Source organism: Primulina tabacum, chromosome 6 (genome assembly GCF_025594145.1).
Source record: "Primulina tabacum isolate GXHZ01 chromosome 6, ASM2559414v2, whole genome shotgun sequence".
Classification (NCBI taxonomy): Eukaryota; Viridiplantae; Streptophyta; class Magnoliopsida; order Lamiales; family Gesneriaceae; genus Primulina; species Primulina tabacum.
Window position 1 is genome coordinate 44,226,582 of NC_134555.1, and position 24,035 is coordinate 44,250,616.

The following is a 24,035-nucleotide window of genomic DNA, read 5'->3' on the forward strand; positions in this document are numbered from 1 at the left end:
CCAATTTATCAGAAAGGACATAAATTGATTTATTTCTTCCAATTAATATCTATATTTTTATATCTTTTACTGTATTTATTAAAAACAATCAAATTATATGGCATAAAATAATATAATTAACCATTGATCCAATTACATGAGCTGCGCTTGAAGAATATTCCAAAAAAAAAAAAAAAGATCGCATTCGTCACAATCATATGCTTGTTGCACTTGGATTGAATTTTTAGCACGCACACATATCTCAGTTGATACTTCGATAATAAAAAAAAACGAATATTAAAAGCAACGCTGCAAAGTAATGCCACAAATCATATATATATATATATATATATTTGCCATAAATCAAAGGAAGAATATATTAAAGGAGGAGTCAACGCACAACTGGCTTACAACTAAAGATTAATGCCGCTGGAAACAAATCCCAGTTTCCATGAATGTTGACGGAAGATCAGTCATCTGTGCAAATCTTATCCATCATTACTGGACTAAACCCAAGCATCCCCATCACTAGACATACCCCACTTGACGGTGCCTGTGCTGAAGTGATTCCCAATGTGCTGGATGGTGGATGTCGATATTGTGATCTGGTTGGGAGAAATCAGATCTAAATTTGTAGTCAGGAAATGACATTATCCTACCATTTAGGAACTGAACCATCCAGAATTCTACCTGTCTCAACGATTCTCCTGAGGGTGCTGAAAAATCACGCTGAGTTCTCTCCATTAAGCTCACCATTTCAGGGGTGAAAATTTCCGACTTTTGACAGTGCCCTTGACTCATCTCCATCCGAGGGTTGTATCTGTTCCTCCGAGAATTGTAACTCCTGCATATATTTTTTGTTCACCAATTAATAATTCTCACATGGGCTTCATTAACAAAAATTTAATTACCTCCTGAATCAAGAGACAAGAAGCAATGGGTTGTTACACGTTAAGCATCAGGTAAGTTAACGTTATTGTAAAATCCAAAAGCATTTATTTCACCCACTTGTCGGGCACTTGGTAAATAGGCGGTCCAGCTTTTCCACGATAAGAAACAATATTAGATATCAAGGTTTATATCCCCAGAGATTCTTATATCTTTTTGAACAAATCGTTGGCAACATAAACCATTCTTATCATGCTTCACAAAAAAATCTATCAAGAAAAAGCACAAGGACGAAGAATAGATTCTTTAATGTCCTCTACCATTGCAAGAAATATTGCATCAGTTCTTCATAGAAAAATGTCTGACATCTTTAGACTCATGAATAACATTTCACAGATGCCGAACCATTACAGATCCAGAAATAGATATAATCATCAGCTTATTCACACTTGAGTGGCTCAGAAAGCAAGCTGAAGCACCAGTGGAACAAATACATTTTAAAAAAGATGATACTGCATGGCATTTCAGTCTAATTTACCTCGATAAGATGTTGTGTTTAGTAAATTCCAGGGAAGTGTGTTCCTGGTTTCAAAATGCATGGATTCTACAGCGAAAGATTTACGCTAGCTTTCAGAGACATAATACCCTATTTCAATCATATCATCATTTCTGAGTACTTACTCAGACAAAGTAGGACATCTTTTTAAGAGTAACATCAGAGCCACACACAGGTAAGACACCAGTAGGGAACGTGAATCACCTCCCCAATAAAGCCTCACTGTGCTAAATGTGAATTAGTTATGTTAATAATTTGATTATTCTTAAATGAGAGAAAAATTCCCAATCCCTTTCGTCACAAGGAAGAGAAAGCCTGAGTTATTCCCAATGGAAGACTCCCTCGGTAATAATTCCAAATCATTTGTTATACTATTCACATTGAACATACAAGAAACAAATGTCATTTCAGCTGCTCAACGAGTCGATAAAGATAGTAGTGCTAAAGATTTTTCCAAGAAAAGAAAGATGTCATTTGGATCAACACATGGAGTAGCAATAAGAGAGAGATTTGTACCTGGAAAATGGATAGCGCTGTGGCACGCACCCGATCCAGAGGCGAGGTATATTCGGCACTGAACCTAACTCCTTGAGATTTCAAAAAGACGGCAAGAGCTCCCGTTGGGGGTAAGGGCCGCATCAGGGCATCTTCCGGCGAGTAAATCGGGCCTCAAGCTCATGTGGCACTCACCATGGCATATCAAATAGACGTCGGTGGCGAGATCGGAGCGGTGGAAGTTAGAGTGGGCGAGGAGCGAGGAAATCGTAAGGGGTCCCAAACCTTGGTGGAATGAGCAATATGTGGGGTATTGTGAGTGGAAAGCTGAGAGGAAAGCGGGGAGGCGTGGACAGTGGCCGAGCCAGGGTGTTCTGGATTAAAATTTTAAACTCTAACACCCTTTAATATTTTAAATTGATCTACTCGAGTTAATATCAAATTTATCCAAAATTATACAAAAATTTAAGTATAAAATTTTTTAAAAAAATTTGGACCATCCGGACTAAAACCCGGATACACTTGGTTGTACCTCCGCCCCTGGGCGTGGAAGGGGAGCATTTCAGGCTCCTGTTCAAGGATTTTCTTGACTAGAGCTTGTGTTATTAAGGAGATCGTGCAGAGCGTCTTTGTGTGTCATTTAACTCTTAATCGTTATTATAATATAATTTGATTAAAATTAATTAATTACATCGGAGAACGAGTAAAAATTTTCTTTAAAATGAGCCCGAAATGTGTCTACTATAATTATAATACTAAAAATAGTATATAAACATATCACATGAGAAAACATGCCCACACATAATTCAAATCAACTACATAAAAACAAACTCATATCCTCGGGACATGCCCCGGTATATAAATATATATATATATACACTAGGATAAACTACTAAACCTCAACTCAACTAACTCCCTCCAGAAGTACTCTCACCGGTCTCTTGATAACCTGTAGTACCTACCATTTTCCACATACAAAGACAATAACAGCCCCCTTTGAGGGTAAACAAAAGCTCTGTATGGAACAACCATAATATATACAACAGATATCTACACAATGATATATGATATACAATGGATGTATGTCGTGGAGATATCAGGTCAAATGCACATCCACTGAGCATATATCAGAACCAATCGAATCGCTATCAAATCAATGCTCGAGCTGGCACACTGGCCTCAATCAAATATAAGAGATGATCGTATGATAGCTTTGGCAAAGCGCCATCAAATCCCAAATCTCAATCAATCATAGGGGTCACAATGACTATGCTTTAAGGGCCACATAATGCCAAACATAGCATCGTGCTCACAACCCGAGAATCAAATCCAATCATATATAGGTATCCAAAGATCATAGCTCAACGTGTATGCCATGTATGCCATATCAACTCAACAAATAAGGTATAACACATATTCTCAATCAAATAAATCAAACATATATCATATGATACAGATATCTTTCGTATGTTACTTTGTCGCAACATACCTCAATTCTTCGTCTCCAGTCAATATAGCGTGATCCACAATTACGATTTTAATACCAAAACTCAATCTACATAGTCAAAATATTCATTTCAATCAATGAATTCATTCAATTGCAATTCTATTAGCGTATTTGAATGTATTAATTCATTCTACACTATTCAGTTTAACATTTAAATTATTAGGAGAATTATATCATATAATAAATCCTAATAATTCATTATTATACCATCAATAATATTTATCTATTCATTTCAAATCAAAATTTAAAGTTTCAGAATTGTTTTGAAACCTCAAAAATTCATATAAAATTGAAAGCTTGATATAATTCAATTCCACCTGTGAAAGTTAATTTCTCGTCGGATATTCTATCGCATATATTGAAATCAAATTCAAATACATGCTATTCTACCAATTCAATAAATAAAGGTGCCGAATCTAAGAGAAAATTATCTCAAAAGGACGCTCTCAACACGAGGATTTCGAATATATTATTTTTTTTTTGAGTTTGGACAACGTTTCAACATAGTTTTGAGGGATAGAACTTGAATTTCTCTCTCTTTTCCTTAATTCTTCTTCTCGTTCTCTCTTGATTATGTTTCCTTCCTTTATTATAATAATTATTATTATATTACTAATTCACCTCCACGTGAATCTCCTGAAAGTCCACTAATCTTTGCAATTGTGTTGACACGTAGACAGTAGTAGACATTTCTAATCTTTCCGTCACTAATTATCATTTTGCCCTTAAATTTAAATCAATTATTTTTCAAATTATTTACAAAGTTGTCATCAAAAGAAATCGAATATTTTTCAATTTATTTACATATTTGCTATCAAAAGTTTATATGACTATTTTAAAATTTATTGGACTATTTATTTTATTTTATTTTTATTTATTATCGGGGTCTCACATTCACATATACAGAACCTTCATACAATACATTACCATTTATATACATATCAAAACTAAAATCAGTAAATGGATCATCATACATTGAATATAATGGAACAGATGAAATAGAAACAAACAAGTGCGGATATGATTCTCGCATCTTGCTTTCCAATTCTCACGTCGACTCTTCCACACCATGCCGTGTCCATTGTACTCGAACTAATGAAATTGATTTATTACACAATATCTTTTCCTTCCGATCCATAATGCAAACAGGTTGTTCAATGTAGGAAAGAGAAGGATCGAGTTCAACCTCATCAGGCCTAAGCACATGTGATGGATCTGGTTCATATTTTTTCAACATAGAAATATGAAACACATCATAAATAACAGATAAAGCTGGTGGCAATGCCAACCAATAAGCAAAATCTCCAACTCGATCAAGGATCTCTCGTATGGACCAACATATCGAGGAGATAATTTCCTCGCATGCCAAAGCGAACAGTGCCTCTGAAGGGATATATTTTCAAAAACACTTTATCACTTTTTCGGAATTCTAAGGGTCATCTTCGATTGTTAGCATAACTCGTTTGACGATCCTGAACAACTTTCATTCGTTGTCGAATCACATGAACCTTGTTATTCATTTCCTATATCATTTCAGGTCCAGTCATTTGTCTTTCACCAATTTTATCCTAGAATAACGGTGATCTACATCGTCTCCCATATAAGGCTTCAAAAGGTGCCATACCAATACTCGTTTGAAAGCTATTATTAAAAGAAAATTCTACTAATGGTAAAGCATCTTGTCATCCCATTGTAAAATCCATCACAACAGCACGTAACATATCTTCTAACGTTTGAATTGTACGCTCAGTCTGGCCATTAGTTTGAGGATGATAAGCAGTACTCATAACCAAACGCGTACCCAAAGCTTCTTGGAAACTACCCCAAAATTAGAAAGCAAATCTGAGATCACGATTTGATACAATCGAGACTGGCACACCATGCAGTCTCACAAAATTCTCGGTGTATAAACGGATCATTCTCTTATAAGGATAAGTCTGCTCATACGGAATGGAATGTGCAGATTTTGAAAGTCGATCGATAATAACCCAAAAAGCATCACAGCCCTTGGGCGAACGAGATAAATGAGTCACAAAGTCCATAGAAATATGTTCCCAATTTCATTTGGGAATTTCAAGACTATGGAGTAATCCTCCCGGTTTCATTCTCTTGATTTTCACTTGCTGGCACACAAGGCATTTCGAAATAAATTCAGCAATTTTCTTCTTGATATGTCTCCACCAGAATTGAGGTCTCAATGTCAAATACATTTTTCGGCCTCCGGGGTGAATACTGTATTTGCTACAATGTGCTTCACGAAGAAGGGCATATTTCAAATCAAAATTATCAGGGACTACCTGCCAACCATTAAGTCATAAAGAACCATCAGAAGAAATCTGAAATCCAGAGGGATGTCCTGCTGATACCAGTTCTTTAGAATTTTGAATCTGAGCATCGCTTCGTTGGGCCTTTCGTATTTTAGATATCAAGTTAGGCTCAATTTGCAATGCTGAGACGGTGACGGAATTCCAAATCGAGTGAAAAGTCCAGCCAGAAGTACATATATCATCGTGTATTTTGGCGACATTAACAGAGGCTAAAACAGAGTCATGAACTTTACGACTAAGGACATCCGCAGTAACGTTCGCCGATCCAGGATGATACTGAATCTCACAATGAAAATCCTTCAGGAGATTCATTCATCTGCGTTGCCTCATATTCAAATCAGACTGAGAAAAGATATATTTCAGACTCTTATTGTCCGAATAGATAACAAAATTTTCTCTATATAAATAATGGCGCCAAATCATCAGAGCAAACACAATGGCAGACAATTCCAAATCATGAACATGGTAACGAGTTTCATGAGATTTTAATTGACGAGACGCATAAGCAACCACCTTGCCATGTTGCATCAGAACACAGTCTAAACCTTTACCAAATGCATGTGTACACACTACAAATCCTCCAGTACCTGAAGGAATAGTAAGAACTTGTGTTGTGGTCCATCTCGTCTTCAATTCAAGAAAGCTAGCTTCACATTCTTCTGACCAAATGAATCTCGGATTCTTCTGTGTCAGTTGAGTAATAGGTTTAGCTATTTTCGAAAACCCTTCAATAAAACGACAATGATAACCAGCTAAACCCATGAAGCTACGGATCTTAGGGACATTCGTAAGTCTCGGCCAATTCAATACAGCTTCAACCTTAGCAGGATCAACAGATATGCCATGTCTCGAAATGACGTGGCCTAAAAATACTACTTCATCCATCCAAAATTCACATTTGGACAATTTAACATATAAATGGCCATTACGAAGAGTTTGAAATATCAATATCAAATGTTCAGCATGCTCCTTTTTTGATTTCGAATATACAAGAATATCATCAATAAAGACGATAACGAATCGGTCAAAAAAATCCCTAAAGACACAATTCATTAGATCCATAAAGACAGCAGGAGAATTAGTGAGACCGAAAGACATAACCAAGAACTCATAGCGGCCATACCTGGTACGAAAAGCAGTTTTAGGCACATCTTCTTCTTTAACTCGTACTTGATGATATCCAGAACGCAATTAAATCTTCGAGTATACAAAAGTATCCTAAAGCTGATCAAATAAGTCATCAATATGAGGAAGTGGATACCTATTTTTCACAGTAACCCGATTAAGTTGCCTATAATCAATACACATTCGCACAGTACCATCTTTCTTTCGAACAAATAAAACTGGAGCTCCCCAAGGAGATACACTTGGTCGAATATATCCCTTATCGAGAAGATCTTGTAATTGTTCTTTCAATTTCAATGGTGCCATACGATAATGAGCTTTAGAAATAGGCGCAGTCCTCGGCACAAGATCAATACTAAATTCAACTTCTCGATGAAGAGGAAAATCAGGAATCTCATCGGGAAATACATCGGGGAACTTTTTCGCAACATGAATATCAAATAAAGAGGGCACCTTTTCAGAGATATCAACAGCATAAATAAGATAACCCTCATCCCCGCTAAACAAAAGCCGGGACATTTCCAGAGAGGATAACAAAGGAATTTTAGCTTGGGAACCCTTGCCATAAAAATTCCACTTGGGTCCATCAAAAAGTCGAAATCGAACCACTCCATGAAAACAATCAATAGTAGCTCGATTGGTTGTCAGGTTATCCATGCCAACAATACAATCAAAGTCGTGCATTGGAAGGACAGTCAGATTCAGAAATATCACATTATCCTCATAGATCAATACACAGTTATGCACAACTTGTTCAGACAAAATAATCTTTCCTGCTGGCGTGGCTATCGACAACGTATCATACAATGGAGTACACATAATATCATAGGATGCAACAAATGCATGAAATGTGAATGAGTGAGATGCTCCTGTATCAAATAAAACACGTGCAGGATAATCGCAAAACATGCAAATACCTGCAATCACACCACCAGGAGCTTCTTTAGCCTGATCTACAGTCAAGGCATATACTTTCACTTGAGGAGGGCCTTGGACAGTCTGACCACCAGGTCCACGATATCGTGGAACATTCGATTGCTGAAGAAAAGGAATAAGAACAACATGTCTCATCGTACTAGGGCCATCTCGAAATCCTGGGTGGGGTTGGGACGAAGGCATACACCTATTCGGACATACACGAGAAATGACATTCTTGTTCACAATGATAACAAGTACCAAACATACCACGACACTGCTCGATAGTATGCTTGCCTCCACAATGGCTACAATACGGAGCAATAACGGGACTCCCTCGCTGGGATCCAGTGGAACTAGAAGAAGATGAATAAGCAGTAGAACCAGTCTTCTTAAACTTTATACCTTTCGGACGCAAGGTAGGCTGCTAAGCTGACACTTGAGGTGGAGGAACGTACTGAGGATCTCCTCGCCTTAATCTAGCTTCGACTGGCTTTGTGTAGCTCGTAAGTATATATCGCAAGATGTAACTCATTCACAAACCTGTTATATTTCTCTTTTGCGTTTGCAACTACATGAGGCGCATATTTCAACAAAATAGAAAATTTAGAAGCATATTCTGCAACAGTCATCGTTCCCTGCTGCAGGCTATTGAATTCATTTTCTTGTGCAGTATAATACGAAGGAGGAGAATACTGCTCCAAAAACTGGGCCTTGAAGACATCCCATGTGACTTCAACCCCGGCCTCTTTCAGTCCAATCTCAGCGGCTTCCCATTAAGATTTTGCTTAGTCCTTTAACTGATAGAGGGCAAGTTTCATTCTCCGAGGCTTGGACTCAACAATATTAAACAAATGCTCGATATTCTTCAACCATGCCTCTGCTCTTTCTGCACTCTCAGTGCCAAAGAACCTCGGTGGTTTCAAATCCTGGAATTGAGCCATAACCAAATCCATGGACATTCCTTCGAATTGTCCAACCATCCTCTCAGTACTACTACTCGCAATTTCATTTGTTGGATCCATTTACAAAATATAGTATGAATATCACAAATAGATATCAATTACACATCATCATTATATCAAATCAGTAATCTCATCAATAACTTACTGTTGGAACATTTCATGCTCGCAATCTTGATTTTGATGTTAACAAAACTTGTTATTTTGTTTCTAATGTTTTATCGAAGTGCGCAAGAAACTGGAACTGATCAGAATTCAAACTGATCAGTTATCATGCTATAACTGGAGCTATCGAGAAGCAAACTGAAAAAACCAACTGACCAATCAAACTGAATCAGTCCAATTGATGTATCAATAACAGTTCAATTGAATCAAGAACACCAACCGACCTCTCTTCCCTGCTTGACTGGTTTCCTTCCTACTCGTCCCCCACAACCCTCTCTTCTTAAATCTTACAAATTCGAGGAGCCTTACATCCGAAGCCAAGAATTGCTAGATGGTCAAAAGTTCTCTTATTCTACCCTCATTTCTGAGGAGAATTTGGTTACTTATGGGTTGAGTGCCCGGGTAGAGGACCTTATCGACCGGGTGATAAATGAAGTAGCTGGCTAGGAAGCTCAACCTGGTAACTATCAACTCCTATCTTTCCCTTTATTTCTCTTTATCTTCTATTGTACACTTGATTTTTAATAACTCTGCTTTGTTCTTTCCTTTGTTTTTGACAGATAACTCAAAAATACAAAAGGGGCGGCTGAAAAGGCAACAAGGGAGAGAAAGCTGGCAGCCCGGAAAGCAGCTACTGAGAAGAAGAAAATGGCCGAGGAGGAGGTGGCCCGGCTGAATGAATCTGCCCGGTCTGAAAATCAACAGGAGAGGGAGGTGACTCGGGTTGACTCCCAAGAAGACTGAGGATCATGTTCCTCTCATCCAGAGGAAAAGTAAGGCAGTATCCGGTCCGGAACTGATTCTTAATGAGGGCAACAAAGGAGGAGACCAAGGCACCTCCCAAACAACTCGATCCCCCTCCTCTCTTCCAACTCAACCTGTAAGGACCGTGTATCGTATTATCGTAAATCCTATATGATTATCGATAATTCATGAATTTGATATGTGATTATACATTTGATGTATATTATGACAATGAAATTGAGAAATGAATATTGAATATGAATTGACGTTGTAAGAGCTCGAGTGGAGAGGTCGGACGTCAATTTAGTACAAACATAAATAATTGTACAGAACGAGTGGCGCCCGGGCGGTAGAAAATGACCGCCCGAGCTCCAAGGTAGAAATTTTGAGTGTTCGGGCAGAACACACCGCGCCCGAGCGGTAATTTGTGACCGCCCGAGCGCGGTACAAGTGAAAGCCGGGGGCAGAATGTCTCGCGCTCGGGCGCGAGAATTCTACCGCCCGAGCGCGGTAAGCGGTGGAAGATAAGTACGAGTTTGCTGTACGTTTTCTTCATTTGTTTTCAACGGTTTCGAGAGAGACACGAGAGAATTCCAATTTTCTTCGTCCGAATCGACTTCGAAACGCTGTCTAAACGCGAAACAAATTATATATTTGTGATCGTCGCGTTGAGGGCTTCTGACTGAGGTAATTTTCTTCTAGTTCCAGCAGCTCTAAATATCAAAGTGCTGGAATAGCATGTATTTGAAGTTGAATTTATGATATGTGATAGAATAACCGACAAGAAACTCATATTCGAAGTCGGGATTGAATTATGATATGATTATGTTTTGATATGAATTTTTGAAGTTTCAAATGATATTTGAAACTCATATTAATGATTTTGGAATATGTTATTGATTGAAATGAGTATGTAATTGATGTAGATAAAGTGTAATATCAATATCTTCAGGCTACATCAACTGGAAACGAAGAATTGAGGTATGTTGTGACCGGGTAACATACGACAGGTATCTGTATTATATGATATATGTCGGATTGATTTGATTGATTGGAATGAGATTATGTGTCCATAGGCCTTATTTGTTGATTGATGTGGCATACATGACATTGAGATTGAGATATCGATGTATAAAGTAAATGTTTTGTTAACACACATCATTTTATGCATACATCGATACATGACATGTACGTTGAGCTATGATCCTTGGATACCTTTATATGATTGGATTGAATTCCGGGGTTTGTGAACACAATCGCTATGCCGGTATTATATGACCCGTAAAGCATAGACAATTGTGGCCCCATATAATTGGATATGAGATTTGGGATTTGATGGCGCTTTGCCGACGCTATCATACGAGTATCCCATATTGGCCGGTGTGCCAGCTCGAGCATTGATTTGATAGCGATTCGTTTGATTCTGACATGTGCTCAGTGGATGGGCATTTGACCTGATACCTCCACGACATACATGCATTGCATACCATATATCATTGGTTAGATATCTGTGGTATATATGATTGGTTGTTCCATACGGAGCTTTGCTCACCTCCAAAGGGGGCTGTTGTTGTCTTTGTGTGTGGACAATGGCAGGTACTCCAGGATATCAGGAGATCGGAGAGGGTACTTCTGGAGGGAGCCACAGATTGGGCTGAGGTTTTATGTTTATGTCTTGTTCCCAGTATATATGTATATGTATCTATACACCGGGGCATGTCCCGAGGATATGCGTTGTTTGTATGTGATTGGCTTTGATTACGTGTGGGCGTGTTTTATGATTTGAGATTAAATAATATTTTCAGTATTCAAATTATAAAAGAGATATTTTTGGGCTCATTGTAAATAAATTTTAAACTCGTTTTCCGTTGCAATTAGTTAACCCTAATCAAAGTGCATTGTAATAACGATTAGGAGCTAAGGGCCCCACACTAGATGGTATCAGAGCATAGCTGGGAATGCTCGATTGAGTCTTGTGCACACGTAATAGGCACAAATGAATTGTGCGTATGTGTTTGAATTATTTGTATTACTTGCTCTTATTTGATTTGAATTGAGTAAGTATTTGATGAGATTGACGATATGAGATGATGAGATTATGAAATTGTGATATTCATCTTTTGATTTGTAGATGGATCCCACAAATGAGATTGCGAGTAGCAGTACTGAGAGGATTGTTGGACAATTTGAAGGATTGTCCATGGATGTAGTGATGGCTCGATTCCAGGATCTGAAACCACCGAGGTTCTTTGGCACTGAGAGTGCTGAAAGAGCTGAAGCCTGGTTGAAGGATATCGAGCATTTGTTTAATATTGTTGAGTATTCCAAGGCTCGGAGACTGAAACTTGCTCTTTATCAGTTGAAGGACCGAGCTAAATCTTGGTGGGAAGCCGCTGAGATTGGATTGAAAGAAGCCGGGATTGAAGTCACTTGTGATGTGTTCAAGGCCCAGTTTTTGGAGCAGTATTCCCCTCCTTCTTATTATACTGCTCAGGAGAATGAATTCAATAATCTGCAGCAGGGAACGATGTCTGTTGCGGAGTATGCTTCAAAATTTTCTACTCTGTTGAAGTATGCACCTCACGTAGCTGGGAATGCGAGGGCAAAATATAACAGGTTTGTAAATGGATTGCATCCTGCTATATATACTTATGTTGTTTCAGGATTGCCTACCAGCTACGCAGAGGCAGTGGAACGAGCCAAGGCTGGACTTAGGCGGGGAGGTCCACAGTATACCCCTCCACCTCCGGTGTCAGCTCAGCAGCCTACTTTGAGGCCGAGAGGTAAGAAGTTCAAGAAGACTGGTTCTGCTTCTTCGTCTTCTTCGAGCTCTAGTGGATCACAGAGAGGGAGTCCTGTGATTGCTCTCTATTGTAGCCATTGTGGAGGCAAACATACTATCGAGCAGTGTCGAGGTATGTTTGGTACTTGTTATCAATGTGGGCAGGAAGGCCATTTCTCTCGAGTATGTCCGAACAGGGGTACGACTTCTGCTCAACCCCAGCCAGGATTTAGAGGTGGCCCTAGTACTATGATGAGACCTACTGTTCCTGTTCCATCTTTTCAGCAGTCGAGTGTCCCACGATATCGAGGACCGGGTGGTCAGAGTGCCCAAGTTCCTCCTCAAGTGAGAGTGTATGCCATGACTGAGGATCAGGCGAGAGAAGCTCCTGGAGGCGTGATTGCAGGTATTTGCACGCTTTGCGATTATCCTGCACGTGTTTTATTTGATACAGGAGCATCTCATTCATTCATATCTCATGCATTTGTTGCATCTCACGATATTGAGTGTACCCCGTTGTATGATACTTTGTCGATAGCCACGCCAGCAGGGAAGATTATTTTGTCTGAAAGAGTTGGGCATAATTGTGTATTGATATATGAGGATAATGTAGTATTTCTGAATTTGATTGTCCTCCCAATGCACGACTTTGATTGTATTGTTGGCATGGATATCTTGACAACAAATCGAGCTACTGTTGATTGTTGTCATGGAGTGGTTCGATTTCGACCGATTGATGGACCCAAGTGGAATTTTTATGGCAAGGGTTCCCAAGCCAAAATTTCATTGGTATCTTCCTTGGAAATGTCCCGATTGTTGACTAGCGGAGATGAGGGTTATCTTATCTACGCTATTGATATTTCGAAGACGGAGCCTTCTTTATATGAGATTCCTGTTGCGAAAGAATTCCCGGATGTATTTCCCGATGAGATTCCTGATTTTCCTCCTCATCGAGAAGTTGAGTTTAGTATTGATCATGTGCCGGGGACTGCGCCTATTTCTAAAGATCCCTATCGCATGGAACCTCTGGAATTGAAAGAATTGAAATAACAATTACAGGATCTTCTCGATAAGGGATATATTCGACCGAGTGTATCACCTTGGGGAGCTCCAGTTTTATTTGTTCGAAAGAAAGATGGTACTATGCGAATGTGTATTGATTATAGGCAACTGAATCGGGCTACTGTGAAGAACAAGTACCCACTTCCTCGTATTAATGATTTTTTTGATCAGCTTCAAGGTACTTCTGTATACTCGAAGATTGATCTTCGTTCTGGGTATCATCAAGTACGAGTTCGAGACGAAGATGTGCCCAAAACTACTTTTCGTACGAGGTATGGCCACTATGAATTCTTGGTTATGCCTTTTGGTCTTACGAATGCTCCTGCTATTTTTATGGACTTAATGAATCGTGTCTTCCGAGATTATCTTGACCGATTCGTTATCGTCTTTATTGATGATATTCTTGTGTATTCGAAATCGAAAAAGGAGCATGCTGAACATCTGAGACTGGTACTTCAAATTCTTCGTACTAGTTATTTATATACTAAATTGTCCAAATGTGAATTCTGGATGGACAAAGTGGTATTTTTAGGCCACGTCATTTCGAAACATGGTATATCTGTTGATCCTTCGAAGGTCGAAGCTGTGTTGAATTGGCCAAGACCTACGAATGTTCCTGAGATCCGTAGCTTCATAGGTTTGGGCTGTGTTCTGATGCAACATGGCAAAGTGGTTGCTTATGCATCTCGTCAATTGAAATCTCATGAAACACGTTATCCTGTTCATGATCTCGAATTGGCTGCCATTGTGTTTGCTTTGAAGATTTGGCGCCATTACTTGTACGGAGAAAAGTTTGTTATTTATTCGGACCATAAAAGTCTGAAATATCTCTTTTCTCAATCTGATTTGAATATGAGGCAACGCAGGTGGATGGATCTCCTGAAGGATTTTGATTGTGAGATTCAATATCACCCTGGATCGGTGAATGTTACTGCGGATGCCCTGAGCCGCAAAGTTCATGATTCTGTGTTAGCTTCTGTCAATGTCACCAAAGTACACGAGGATATTTGTACTTCTGGTTTGACTTTTCACTCGAATTGGAATTCTGTCACTGTCTCAGCATTGCAAATTGAGCCGAACTTGATATCAAAGATACGAAAGGCCCAACGAAGTGATGCTCAGATCCAAAAGTCGAAAGAGCTTGTATCTGCAGGACATCAGTCTGGATTTCAGATTTCGTCTGATGGTTCTTTACAACTTAATGGTCGGCTGGTAGTTCCTGATGACTCTGAGTTGAAAGCTGCCCTTCTTCGAGAAGCATATTGTAGCAAATACAGTATTCACCCTGGAGGTCGAAAGATGTATTTGACATTGAGACCTCAATTCTGGTGGAAACGTATGAAGAAGGACATTGCTGAGTTTATTTCTAAATGTCTGGTCTGCCAGCAAGTGAAAGCCGAGAGAATGAAACCTGGAGGATTGCTCCATAGTCTTGAAATCCCGAAATGGAATTGGGAACATATCGCTATAGATTTTGTGACTCATTTACCTCGTTCGCCCAAAGGCTGTGATGCTATTTGGGTGATTATTGATCGGCTTTCCAAATCTGCGCATTTTATTCCGTATGAACGGACTTATCCTTATAAGAGAATGGCCCGTTTATACATTGAGAATGTTGTGAGACTGCATGGTGTGCCAGTCTCGATTGTATCTGATCGTGATCCCAGATTTGCTTCTAAATTCTGGGGTAGTTTTCAGGAGGCGATGGGTACGCGTTTGGCTATGAGTACTGCTTATAATCCTCAAACTGATGGCCAGACCGAGCGTACGATTTAGACTCTAGAGGATATGTTGCGTGCGATTGTGATGGACTTCAGAATGGGATGGCAAGATGCCTTACCATTGGTCGAATTTTCTTATAATAATAGCTTTCAGACGAGTATCGGTATGGCACCGTTTGAAGCTCTATATGGGAGATGATGTAGATCACCGTTATTCTGGGACGAGATTGGTGAGAGACAATTGACTGGACCTGAAATGATACAGGAAATGAACGATAAGGTTCAGTTGATTCGGCAGCGGATGAAAGCTGCTCAGGATCGTCAAACGAGTTATGCGAATAAACGAAGATGACTCTTGGAATTCCAGAAAGGTGACAAAGTGTTTTTGAAAATATCTCCCTTTAGAGGCACTGTTCGATTTGGCATGCGAGGTAAACTATCTCCTCGTTATGTTGGTCCATACGAAATTCTGGATCGAGTTGGTGATCTTGCGTATCGATTGACATTGCCACCAGCTCTATCTGCTATTCACGATGTGTTTCATGTTTCTATGTTGAGGAAATATGAACCAGATCGATCACATGTGCTTGCACCTGACGAGGTTGAACTTGATCCTTCTCTTTCCTATGTTGAACAACCTGTTCGAATTATGGATCGAAAGAAAAAGATATTGAGAAATAAATCGATTCCTTTAGTACGAGTGCAATGATCACGACATGATGTTGAAGAATCAATGTGGGAATTGGAGAGCAAGATGCGAGATTCGTATCCGTATTTGTTTGATTCTATGACATCTGTTCCATTGTATTCGATGTATACTGATCCTTTTTCTGATTTTAGTTTTGATATGTACTATAACTGGTGACATATGTGTGTTTGCCAATGTTATGTATATTGAGATGTTTGAGATTTCGAGGACGAAATCTTTGAAGAGGGGGAGAAATGTAAGGACCGTGTATCGTATTATCGTAAATCCTATATGATTATCGATAATTCATGAATTTGATATGTGATTATACATTTGATGTATATTATGACAATGAAATTGAGAAATGAATATTGAATATGAATTGACGTTGTAAGAGCTCGAGTGGAGAGGCCGGACGCCAATTTAGTACAAACATAAATAATTGTACAGAACGAGTGGCGCCCGGGCGGTAGAAAATGACCGCCCGAGCGCCAAGGTAGAAATTTTGAGTGTTCGGGCAGAACACACCGCGCCCGAGCGGTAATTTGTGACGCCCCGAGCGCGGTACAAGTGAAAGCCGGGGGCAGAATGTCTCGCGCTCGGGCGCGAGAATTCTACCGCCCGAGCGCGGTAAGCGGTGGAAGATAAGTACGAGTTTACTGTACGTTTTCTTCATTTGTTTTCAACGGTTTCGAGAGAGACACGAGAGAATTCCGATTTTCTTCGTCCGAATCGACTTCGAAACGCTGTCTAAACGCGAAACAAATTATATATTTGTGATCGTCGCGTTGAGGGCTTCTGACTGAGGTAATTTTCTTCTAGTTCCAGCAGCTCTAAATATCAAAGTGCTGGAATAGCATGTATTTGAAGTTGAATTTATGATATGTGATAGAATAACCGACAAGAAACTCATATTCGAAGTCGGGATTGAATTATGATATGATTATGTTTTGATATGAATTTTTGAAGTTTCAAATGATATTTGAAACTCATATTAATGATTTTGGAATATGTTATTGATTGAAATGAGTATGTAATTGATGTAGATAAAGTGTAATATCAATATCTTCAGGCTACATCAACTGGAAACGAAGAATTGAGGTATGTTGTGATCGGGTAACATACGACAGGTATCTGTATTATATGATATATGTCGGATTGATTTGATTGATTGGAATGAGATTATGTGTCTATATGCCTTATTTGTTGATTGATGTGGCATACATGACATTGAGATTGAGATATCGATGTATAAAGTAAATGTTTTGTTAACACACATCATTTTATGCATACATCGATACATGACATGCATGTTGAGCTATGATCCTTGGATACATTTATATGATTGGATTGGATTCCGGGGTTTGTGAACACAATCGCTATGCCGGTATTATATGACCCGTAAAGCATAGACAATTGTGGCCCCATATGATTGGATATGAGATTTGGGATTTGATGGCGCTTTGCCGACGCTATCATACGAGTATCCCATATTGGCCGGTGTGCCAGCTCGAGCATTGATTTGATAGCGATTCGTTTGATTCTGACATGTGCTCAGTGGATGGGCATTTGACCTGATACCTCCACGACATACATGCATTGCATACCATATATCATTGGTTAGATATCTGTGGTATATATGATTGGTTGTTCCATACGGAGCTTTGCTCACCCCCAAGGGGGGCTGTTGTTATCTTTGTGTGTGGACAATGGCAGGTACTCCAGGATATCAGGAGACCGGAGAGGGTACTTCTGGAGGGAGCCACAGCTTGGGCTGAGGTTTTATGTTTATGTCTTGTTCCCAGTATATATGTATATGTATCTATATACCGGGACATGTCCCGAGGATATGAGTTGTTTGTATGTGATTGGCTTTGATTACGTGTGGGCGTGTTTTATGATTTGAGATTAAATACTATTTTCAGTATTCAAATTATAAAAGAGATATTTTTGGGCTCATTGTAAAGAAATTTTAAACTCGTTTTCCGCTGGAATTAGTTAACCCTAATCAAAGTGCATTGTAATAACGATTAGGAGCTAAGGACCCCACACAACCTCTCACCGAGCCTATTCAGCCTAGCTCGCAGGAAGTCCGAGACAATATTTTCTTGGAAGAGGCTTCCTCTGTGGGGTTCAAACTCCTTAGGCATCTGCTTCTTCCTGTTGAGGAGGCACATTTGAAGAACTCCCGCCCACCCCCAAACTTTTTGAGGGATCTAACAGGATCCTTTCTCTAATTTACTCTTTTCTCTTTCTCTTTTTTTTACTAACTCCTTCTAAATAGGGTGTTCAAATGCTGGTGTCGGACTTTGAAGAAGTAGCAGCGGTGGCTACCAAAGAAGGTGGTCGAGCCTGGGTCACTCAAGAGCTTCACGAGCAACTCCAAAGAGAGCTATCTCGAGTTCGATTAGCTCACGAAGAAATAGTTGTTAGCCTCCAAGCTGCCTTGGACGCGGCCAACTAGCAAATGGCTGGCTAAGACAGATCTGAAGAAGGCTCGGGATGATGCTGAAGCCGACTTGGTTCGGGTAGAGAATTTGCAGAGTCAAATTACTTTCCTAGAATCAGGGAACCGCTCCTTGGCTGACGATGTAGAGAGTCGGCAATCCCGGACAATTGATGCTGAGGCTGCCCTGGATGCCTATAAGTACGATCAATATAAGTGGCGAGCCTCCTTCCTCCAGTCTCAGGAGTTCTAGAAGGCAGTTGAATATCAGGCCTACTCTTTTTTCCAGACTGGCTTCATAAATGCCGAGAGCAATTTGAAGAAGACGGGCTTCTCCCAGAAGATAGGGAAGACTTTCTCGATTTTGGACGGATCATAGTATCCTTTCCTAAGGATGTAGAAGAGGAGGAGGACACCAAAGGAAAAGAGCAGCCAGGCTCAAGTCCAATAAACTTAGAGTAGGATTGTAAATTTTATTCCTTTTCTTGATTGTAATATTGGCCTTCGGCCTTTTAAATTAATAAAATCCTCCACTTTTTTTGATAAACTGATAATGCTTGCAAGATAGCATGTTTTAGAAATAATTAGATTCTTCTTATTCATACACTACTTTTGAATGTTTAATATCTGAATTTTTCTAAGTGTTGGAAAATAATCGATATTTTTAATAAGTGACCAGGGACTCCTGCCTTCAAACTGATGAATGAATCCTTGATTTTAATAAGTGGTTGGGGTAAGAAACCTCAAGCCAGGGTACAGGTTCCAAGGCTAGCTAGATCACCAGGGCACGGAGCCTTGGGCCAGGGTACGGGTCCCTGAACTTATTAAATAACCAGGGTACGGAGCCCCGGGCCAGGGTACGGATCCAGAGACTTATTGAATGGTCGAGGTACGGAGCCCCGAGTCAGGGTACAGAGTCCTGGTCTTAATAAATAACCAGGGTATGGAGCCTCGGGCCAGGGTACAGGTCCCTGGACTTAATGAATGGTCAAGGTGCGGAGTCCCGAGCCAAGGTACGGAGCCCTGGGCTTAATGAATAACCAGGTTAATGGTCGAGGTGCGGAGCCCCGAGCTAGGGTACGGAGCCCTGGGCTTAATGAGTAACCAGGGTATGGAGCCCCGGTCTAGGGTACGGGTCCCTGGACTTAATGAATAGAAGGGATTTCATGCCACCCGAGTTTAGATATAATATTTCACACACTTTTTGAGAAGAAAAGAACTTCATTATCACTTCAAATAATAGATACATTTCAAGCATAGTACTTTTTCAAGTGAAAAATATTCCATGGACGTTTGAGAGAGCGTCCTTGAGCATCTTCCAGATAAAAAGCTCCCGAGCTAACTTTCCGGATTATTTTAAGGGATCATTCCCACCAAGCCTCCAATTTACCCACATCTTCAGCTGGATTGACTTTTTTCATTACCAGATCACCTATCTGAAAGTCTCGGATCTGGACTCGCTTGTTGTAATATTTCATAATATGACTCCGATAAGCTTCCATCCGAATCATTGCCTAATCTCTCTTCTCCTCCACCAGATTGAGTTCCATTGCCCGACTTTGATCATTATCGTCGGGGTAAGATTCTACCAGGGTAGAAGATTGTCAACATTTCACAGGTAGGACTGCTTCAAAATCATATACCAGATTGAAAGGTGTTTCTCGAGTGGGTGCTCGGGGTGTTGTCCTATATGACAAGAGAACACCAGGTCATTCTTCCACCCAGTCTTTTCTTTTTCCTTGTAGTCGGGCTTTCAAGGCATGTACAATAATTCTGTTTATTACCTTTGTTTTCCCATATGCTTGGGGATAAGCAACGAGGTGAAAGACTGAGTGATTTTCATTTCTTGGCACTAAGACGTTATCTTCTTTCCTTGAAACTGTCTTCCATCGTCTGAAATTAAACTTCTGGGGATCCAAACCGGCATACAATGTTCTTCCAGAGAAATTTCAACACTTATTCTTTGGTGATTTTAGTCAAAGTTTCAACTTCGACCCATTTTGAGAAGTAGGCTACTGCGACCAAGAGAAACTTCTCTTGAGCTCGAGCAACTGGGAAAGGTCCCGCAATAGCCATGCCCCACCGATCAAAGGGACAAGATGCCTAGATAGACTTCATAGGAGTGGTCGGGCTGTGCTGAAATTTGGAATGATGTTGACACCATTCACATGCCTGGACCATCCAGGAAGAATCTTGGCTCATGCTAGGCCATCAGAATCCATCCAGCATTGTTTTCCGTGCCAATGCTATTCTTCTGAGATGTTCCTCACAACAGCCTTCATGAATTTCTCGGAGGATATATTCTACCTCTCCCATAGCAATGCATTTCAATAAAGGTCCCTGATACGATCTCTTGTGCAAGACTTTATTTAAAAGAACAAACCTGAGAGCTTGCTTTTTGATCTTCTGGGCTTGGGCTTTCTCCTCTGGTAATTTACCATGTGTTATGAATTCAATCAGAGGAGTCATCCACGAGCTTTCTCGGGGAGGTGGTACGTCTTCATCAATGGAAAGAACCAGCCGTGCGAAGTATAAAACCTCTCGGGTATTGACATCTGGCAAGGAAGCAAGCATTTTTGCCAGGGAGTCTGCCTCAACATTGGCGTCTCTAGGGATCTGCTCAATGCTCCAATCAACTAATGATTTTGCTTGGGTTTTAATAAGTTGTAAGTACTTGAGCATTTTGTCATTCTTAGCTTCATAAATGCCCTTTATCTGTTGAGTGACTATTTGTAAATCGGAGTAAAGAATGATTCGGGAGGCTCTTACTTCCCAGGCAGCACGTATGCCGGCGAGAATAGCTTCATATTCTGCATCATTGTTGGTGAACCATGAGTCAATTCTTAGAGCCAACTTATTTTTTTCTCCCGAGGGTGCTGTTATGACCACCCCAACTCCACATCCAATTAGATTGGCTTCTCCACCCACAAATACTCTCCACACTTCTTCCTCATTTGGCTGAGTCATTTCCAAGAGGTAATCTGATAGGGCATGTGCTTTGATGGCGGCCCGAGGCTTGTACTCCATATCATACTTTCCCAACTCCACTGTCCATTTCACCATTCTTCCAGAAACCTCAGGGTGAGTCATGATTCTCTCGAAAGGACTGTTTGTAAGCATAATGATCGGATGCGAGAGAAAATAAGGTCGTAACTTCCGGGCAGTCATGACCAGGGCCAGGGCTATCCTTTTCACTTCGTTGTACCTGAGTTAGGCTCATTTGAGAGCGTGAACTGACATAACACACATGATTTTGGTTGAAGCCTTCTTCCCGTATAAGTACTGAACTGACAACATAATCTGTGGTGAATAAATAAACAAACAATTTTTCCTCGGGCTCTGGCTTTACCAAGATTGGAAGCTCCGCTAAGTGATTTTTGAGATTTTTGAATGCTTTCTCACACCCGTCATTCCAACAAAATTTTTGTGCCTTTCGAAGGATCTGAAAGAATGGATAACTTCGATGTGCAGATCGCGATATGAACCGGGAAAGTGAAACAATTCTTCCGGTCAACTTTTGTACTTCTCAGACAGATCGAGGGGATGACATGTGTAGCACTGACTTGACTTTTATGATTTACCTCGATTCCTCGATCAGTCACCACAAAATCCAATAACTTGCTACTCTTTACCCCAAAAATGCATTTAGCTAGTTTTATTCCATAATGCATGATGGTGGCGAACGTCTCTTCCAGATTAGAAATAAAACAAGAAATCTCTCGAGACTTGCCCAATATATCATCAACATATACTTCAACATTCTTCCCCAATTGCTTCTCAAATACTCTATTCATTAGACGCTAATACGTAGCTCTCACATTTTTAAACCCGAAAAGCATGACTACATAACAAAATATGCCTCCCGTGGTAATGAAGCTAGCATTGTCTTGATCATTCTTGGCCAGAGGAATTTGATGGTACCCTTGGTAAGCATTCATAAAACTGAGCAGTTCATAGCTAGAGGTGGAATCCACCAACTGATCAATCCGGGACAGAGGATAATGATCTTTGGACAAGATTTGTCGAGATCCCTAAAATCCACACACATCCTCCACTTTCCAGCAGCTTTTGGAATCAACACCACATTCGAGAGTCTGATAGGAAATTGTATTTCCCGAATGTGGACGGCCTGCAACAATTCGCGGACCTTCTCATCAATTACTTTGTCCTTCTCAGGACCAAAGTGTCTCTTCTTTTGTCTCACCGGCTGGGATCTCGGGATGATATTCAAATTATGCTCAGCTATCAGGGGTGAAATCCCGACTAATTCCTGCTGGGACCAGGCAAAGACATTAATGTTAGTTTTTAAACAATTTAATAAACTGACCCGGGTGGATAGTAAATCCATCTGCACCAAGGCTTCCTTGAAGATAACATTTACAGAACTGCCTAAATCAACAAAGATCCTCATAACATCATAATTGGCAACTCAAGCATGGATTACCAGGGCGCCATTATGAGGCAGACTGACAACCCGAAGATCATCTGGACCAAAGCTGATAAACAAGTCATTCCTCTTTACTCCCTCAACTTCCAAGCACTCCCTCCTACCCCGGGCTTTTTGAGCCCGATTAGAATCATCATCGGTAGAGCCTCCGAAAATCTAAGGCAGGGGATGAGGCCTTCTTCCTCTTAGGCTCTTGATTTCTCCTCCCACTTGGGGCACTTCGCACATCCTCTCGGGCACTAGTTCGTGGACGATGAGTTGTCCAGGGTGGCAATCTCGGTCTTTTATTTGATGTATTATATCCTATGGCAGTAGGCTGGACATAATCCCTTTTCAGCGTCCGACATTCATTTTATTATGAAAACACACTTTGTGGTGTGTACATAATCCCTTCTTCTCGGGTCTGGCAGATTGCTGAGGGGGGTGCAGGTCACTCGATCTCTCCATGCTACACTCCTGGACGTCCATGTCCCGAGCAATTCTCAAAGGCACATGATGGAAAAAATTCCCGGAATTGACCTTCTTATGAGCTCTCTCCTCGGGTCTTACCACCCGGTCACTTTTTTCTCTCTTCAGAGTATCCCGCTTCTGCTTCTGAGCCTCTTCCATGTTGATCTATTTTTCCGCCCGGGCCAAAAGATCTTCAAACTCCCCAGTCGCTTTCTTGGTTAGAGATCAGAAAAATTTCTCTTCCCGTAGATCCTGAGTAAATGCAGTAGTCTTTGTCTTGAGGGCACAGAAAGGAACATCCAAAGCAACTTCGGGACTGTAATTTACTTCAAATAGACTGAAAGCAATTCTTTTATACTTCTTGCTGCTGCTGAAGTGGTGCAAAAATAATTTTTGAAAGTTTTCGAAAGACTGGGTGCTTTGAGGGGACAATCCTTCACACCACCTCTGGGCCGAGTCCACCAGAGTAGTTAAGAACACTTTGCACTTGATTCTATCCCAATAGCAATGGAACATTGACATATTCTCAAAGCGGGCCAGATGCTCCTCAGGATCAGCATTACCATCATAATCCTTGATCTTCTTGGATTTGAAATGCCCGGGCAGAGGTTCCCGGACGATGGCATCAACAAAAGGGCATCCCTTAGTGATTGCCCAAGAATTGTTTCGATCACCGACCTATCCCTCCAAGATCTTCATCTTTCTCCTCAATTCCTCCAACTCTTTGGCCACAGTAGGAGACTTGGAAGCAGCACTGGACTCCCTCTCCTCCACTC

At 40.4% G+C, this 24,035-nt stretch overlaps 1 protein-coding gene and 1 pseudogene across 1 annotated transcript; both read right to left on the reverse strand.

Moving 5' to 3' along the window:
• Positions 1 to 338: 338 nt before the first annotated feature.
• Positions 339 to 8,424, reverse strand: LOC142550315 (uncharacterized; annotated as a pseudogene).
• Positions 8,425 to 20,573: 12,149 nt separating this feature from the next.
• Positions 20,574 to 23,418, reverse strand: LOC142550316 (uncharacterized). Its single transcript, XM_075659540.1, has 6 exons — positions 23,179 to 23,418; positions 22,807 to 22,965; positions 22,409 to 22,632; positions 21,944 to 22,148; positions 21,686 to 21,804; positions 20,574 to 21,567 (listed from the first exon to the last, which is right to left on the reverse strand). Exons 1-6 carry the CDS (start codon positions 23,416 to 23,418, stop codon positions 20,574 to 20,576), a joined length of 1,941 nt encoding a protein of 646 aa, XP_075515655.1.
• Between the last annotated feature and the right edge of the window lie 617 nt (positions 23,419 to 24,035).

Coding starts and splice junctions, on each gene's coding strand:
- LOC142550316 (XM_075659540.1), bottom strand. CDS start 23,418: ATGGAAGAGGCTCAGAAGCAGAAGCGGGATACTCTGAAGAGAGAAAAA. Junction 22,149..22,408: donor GCTGCTGGAAAGTGGAGGAT/GTGTGTGGATTT, acceptor TCTAATGAATAG/AGTATTTGAGAAGCAATTGG. Junction 21,805..21,943: donor TGACTGATCGAGGAATCGAG/GTAAATCATAAA, acceptor CCATTCTTTCAG/ATCCTTCGAAAGGCACAAAA.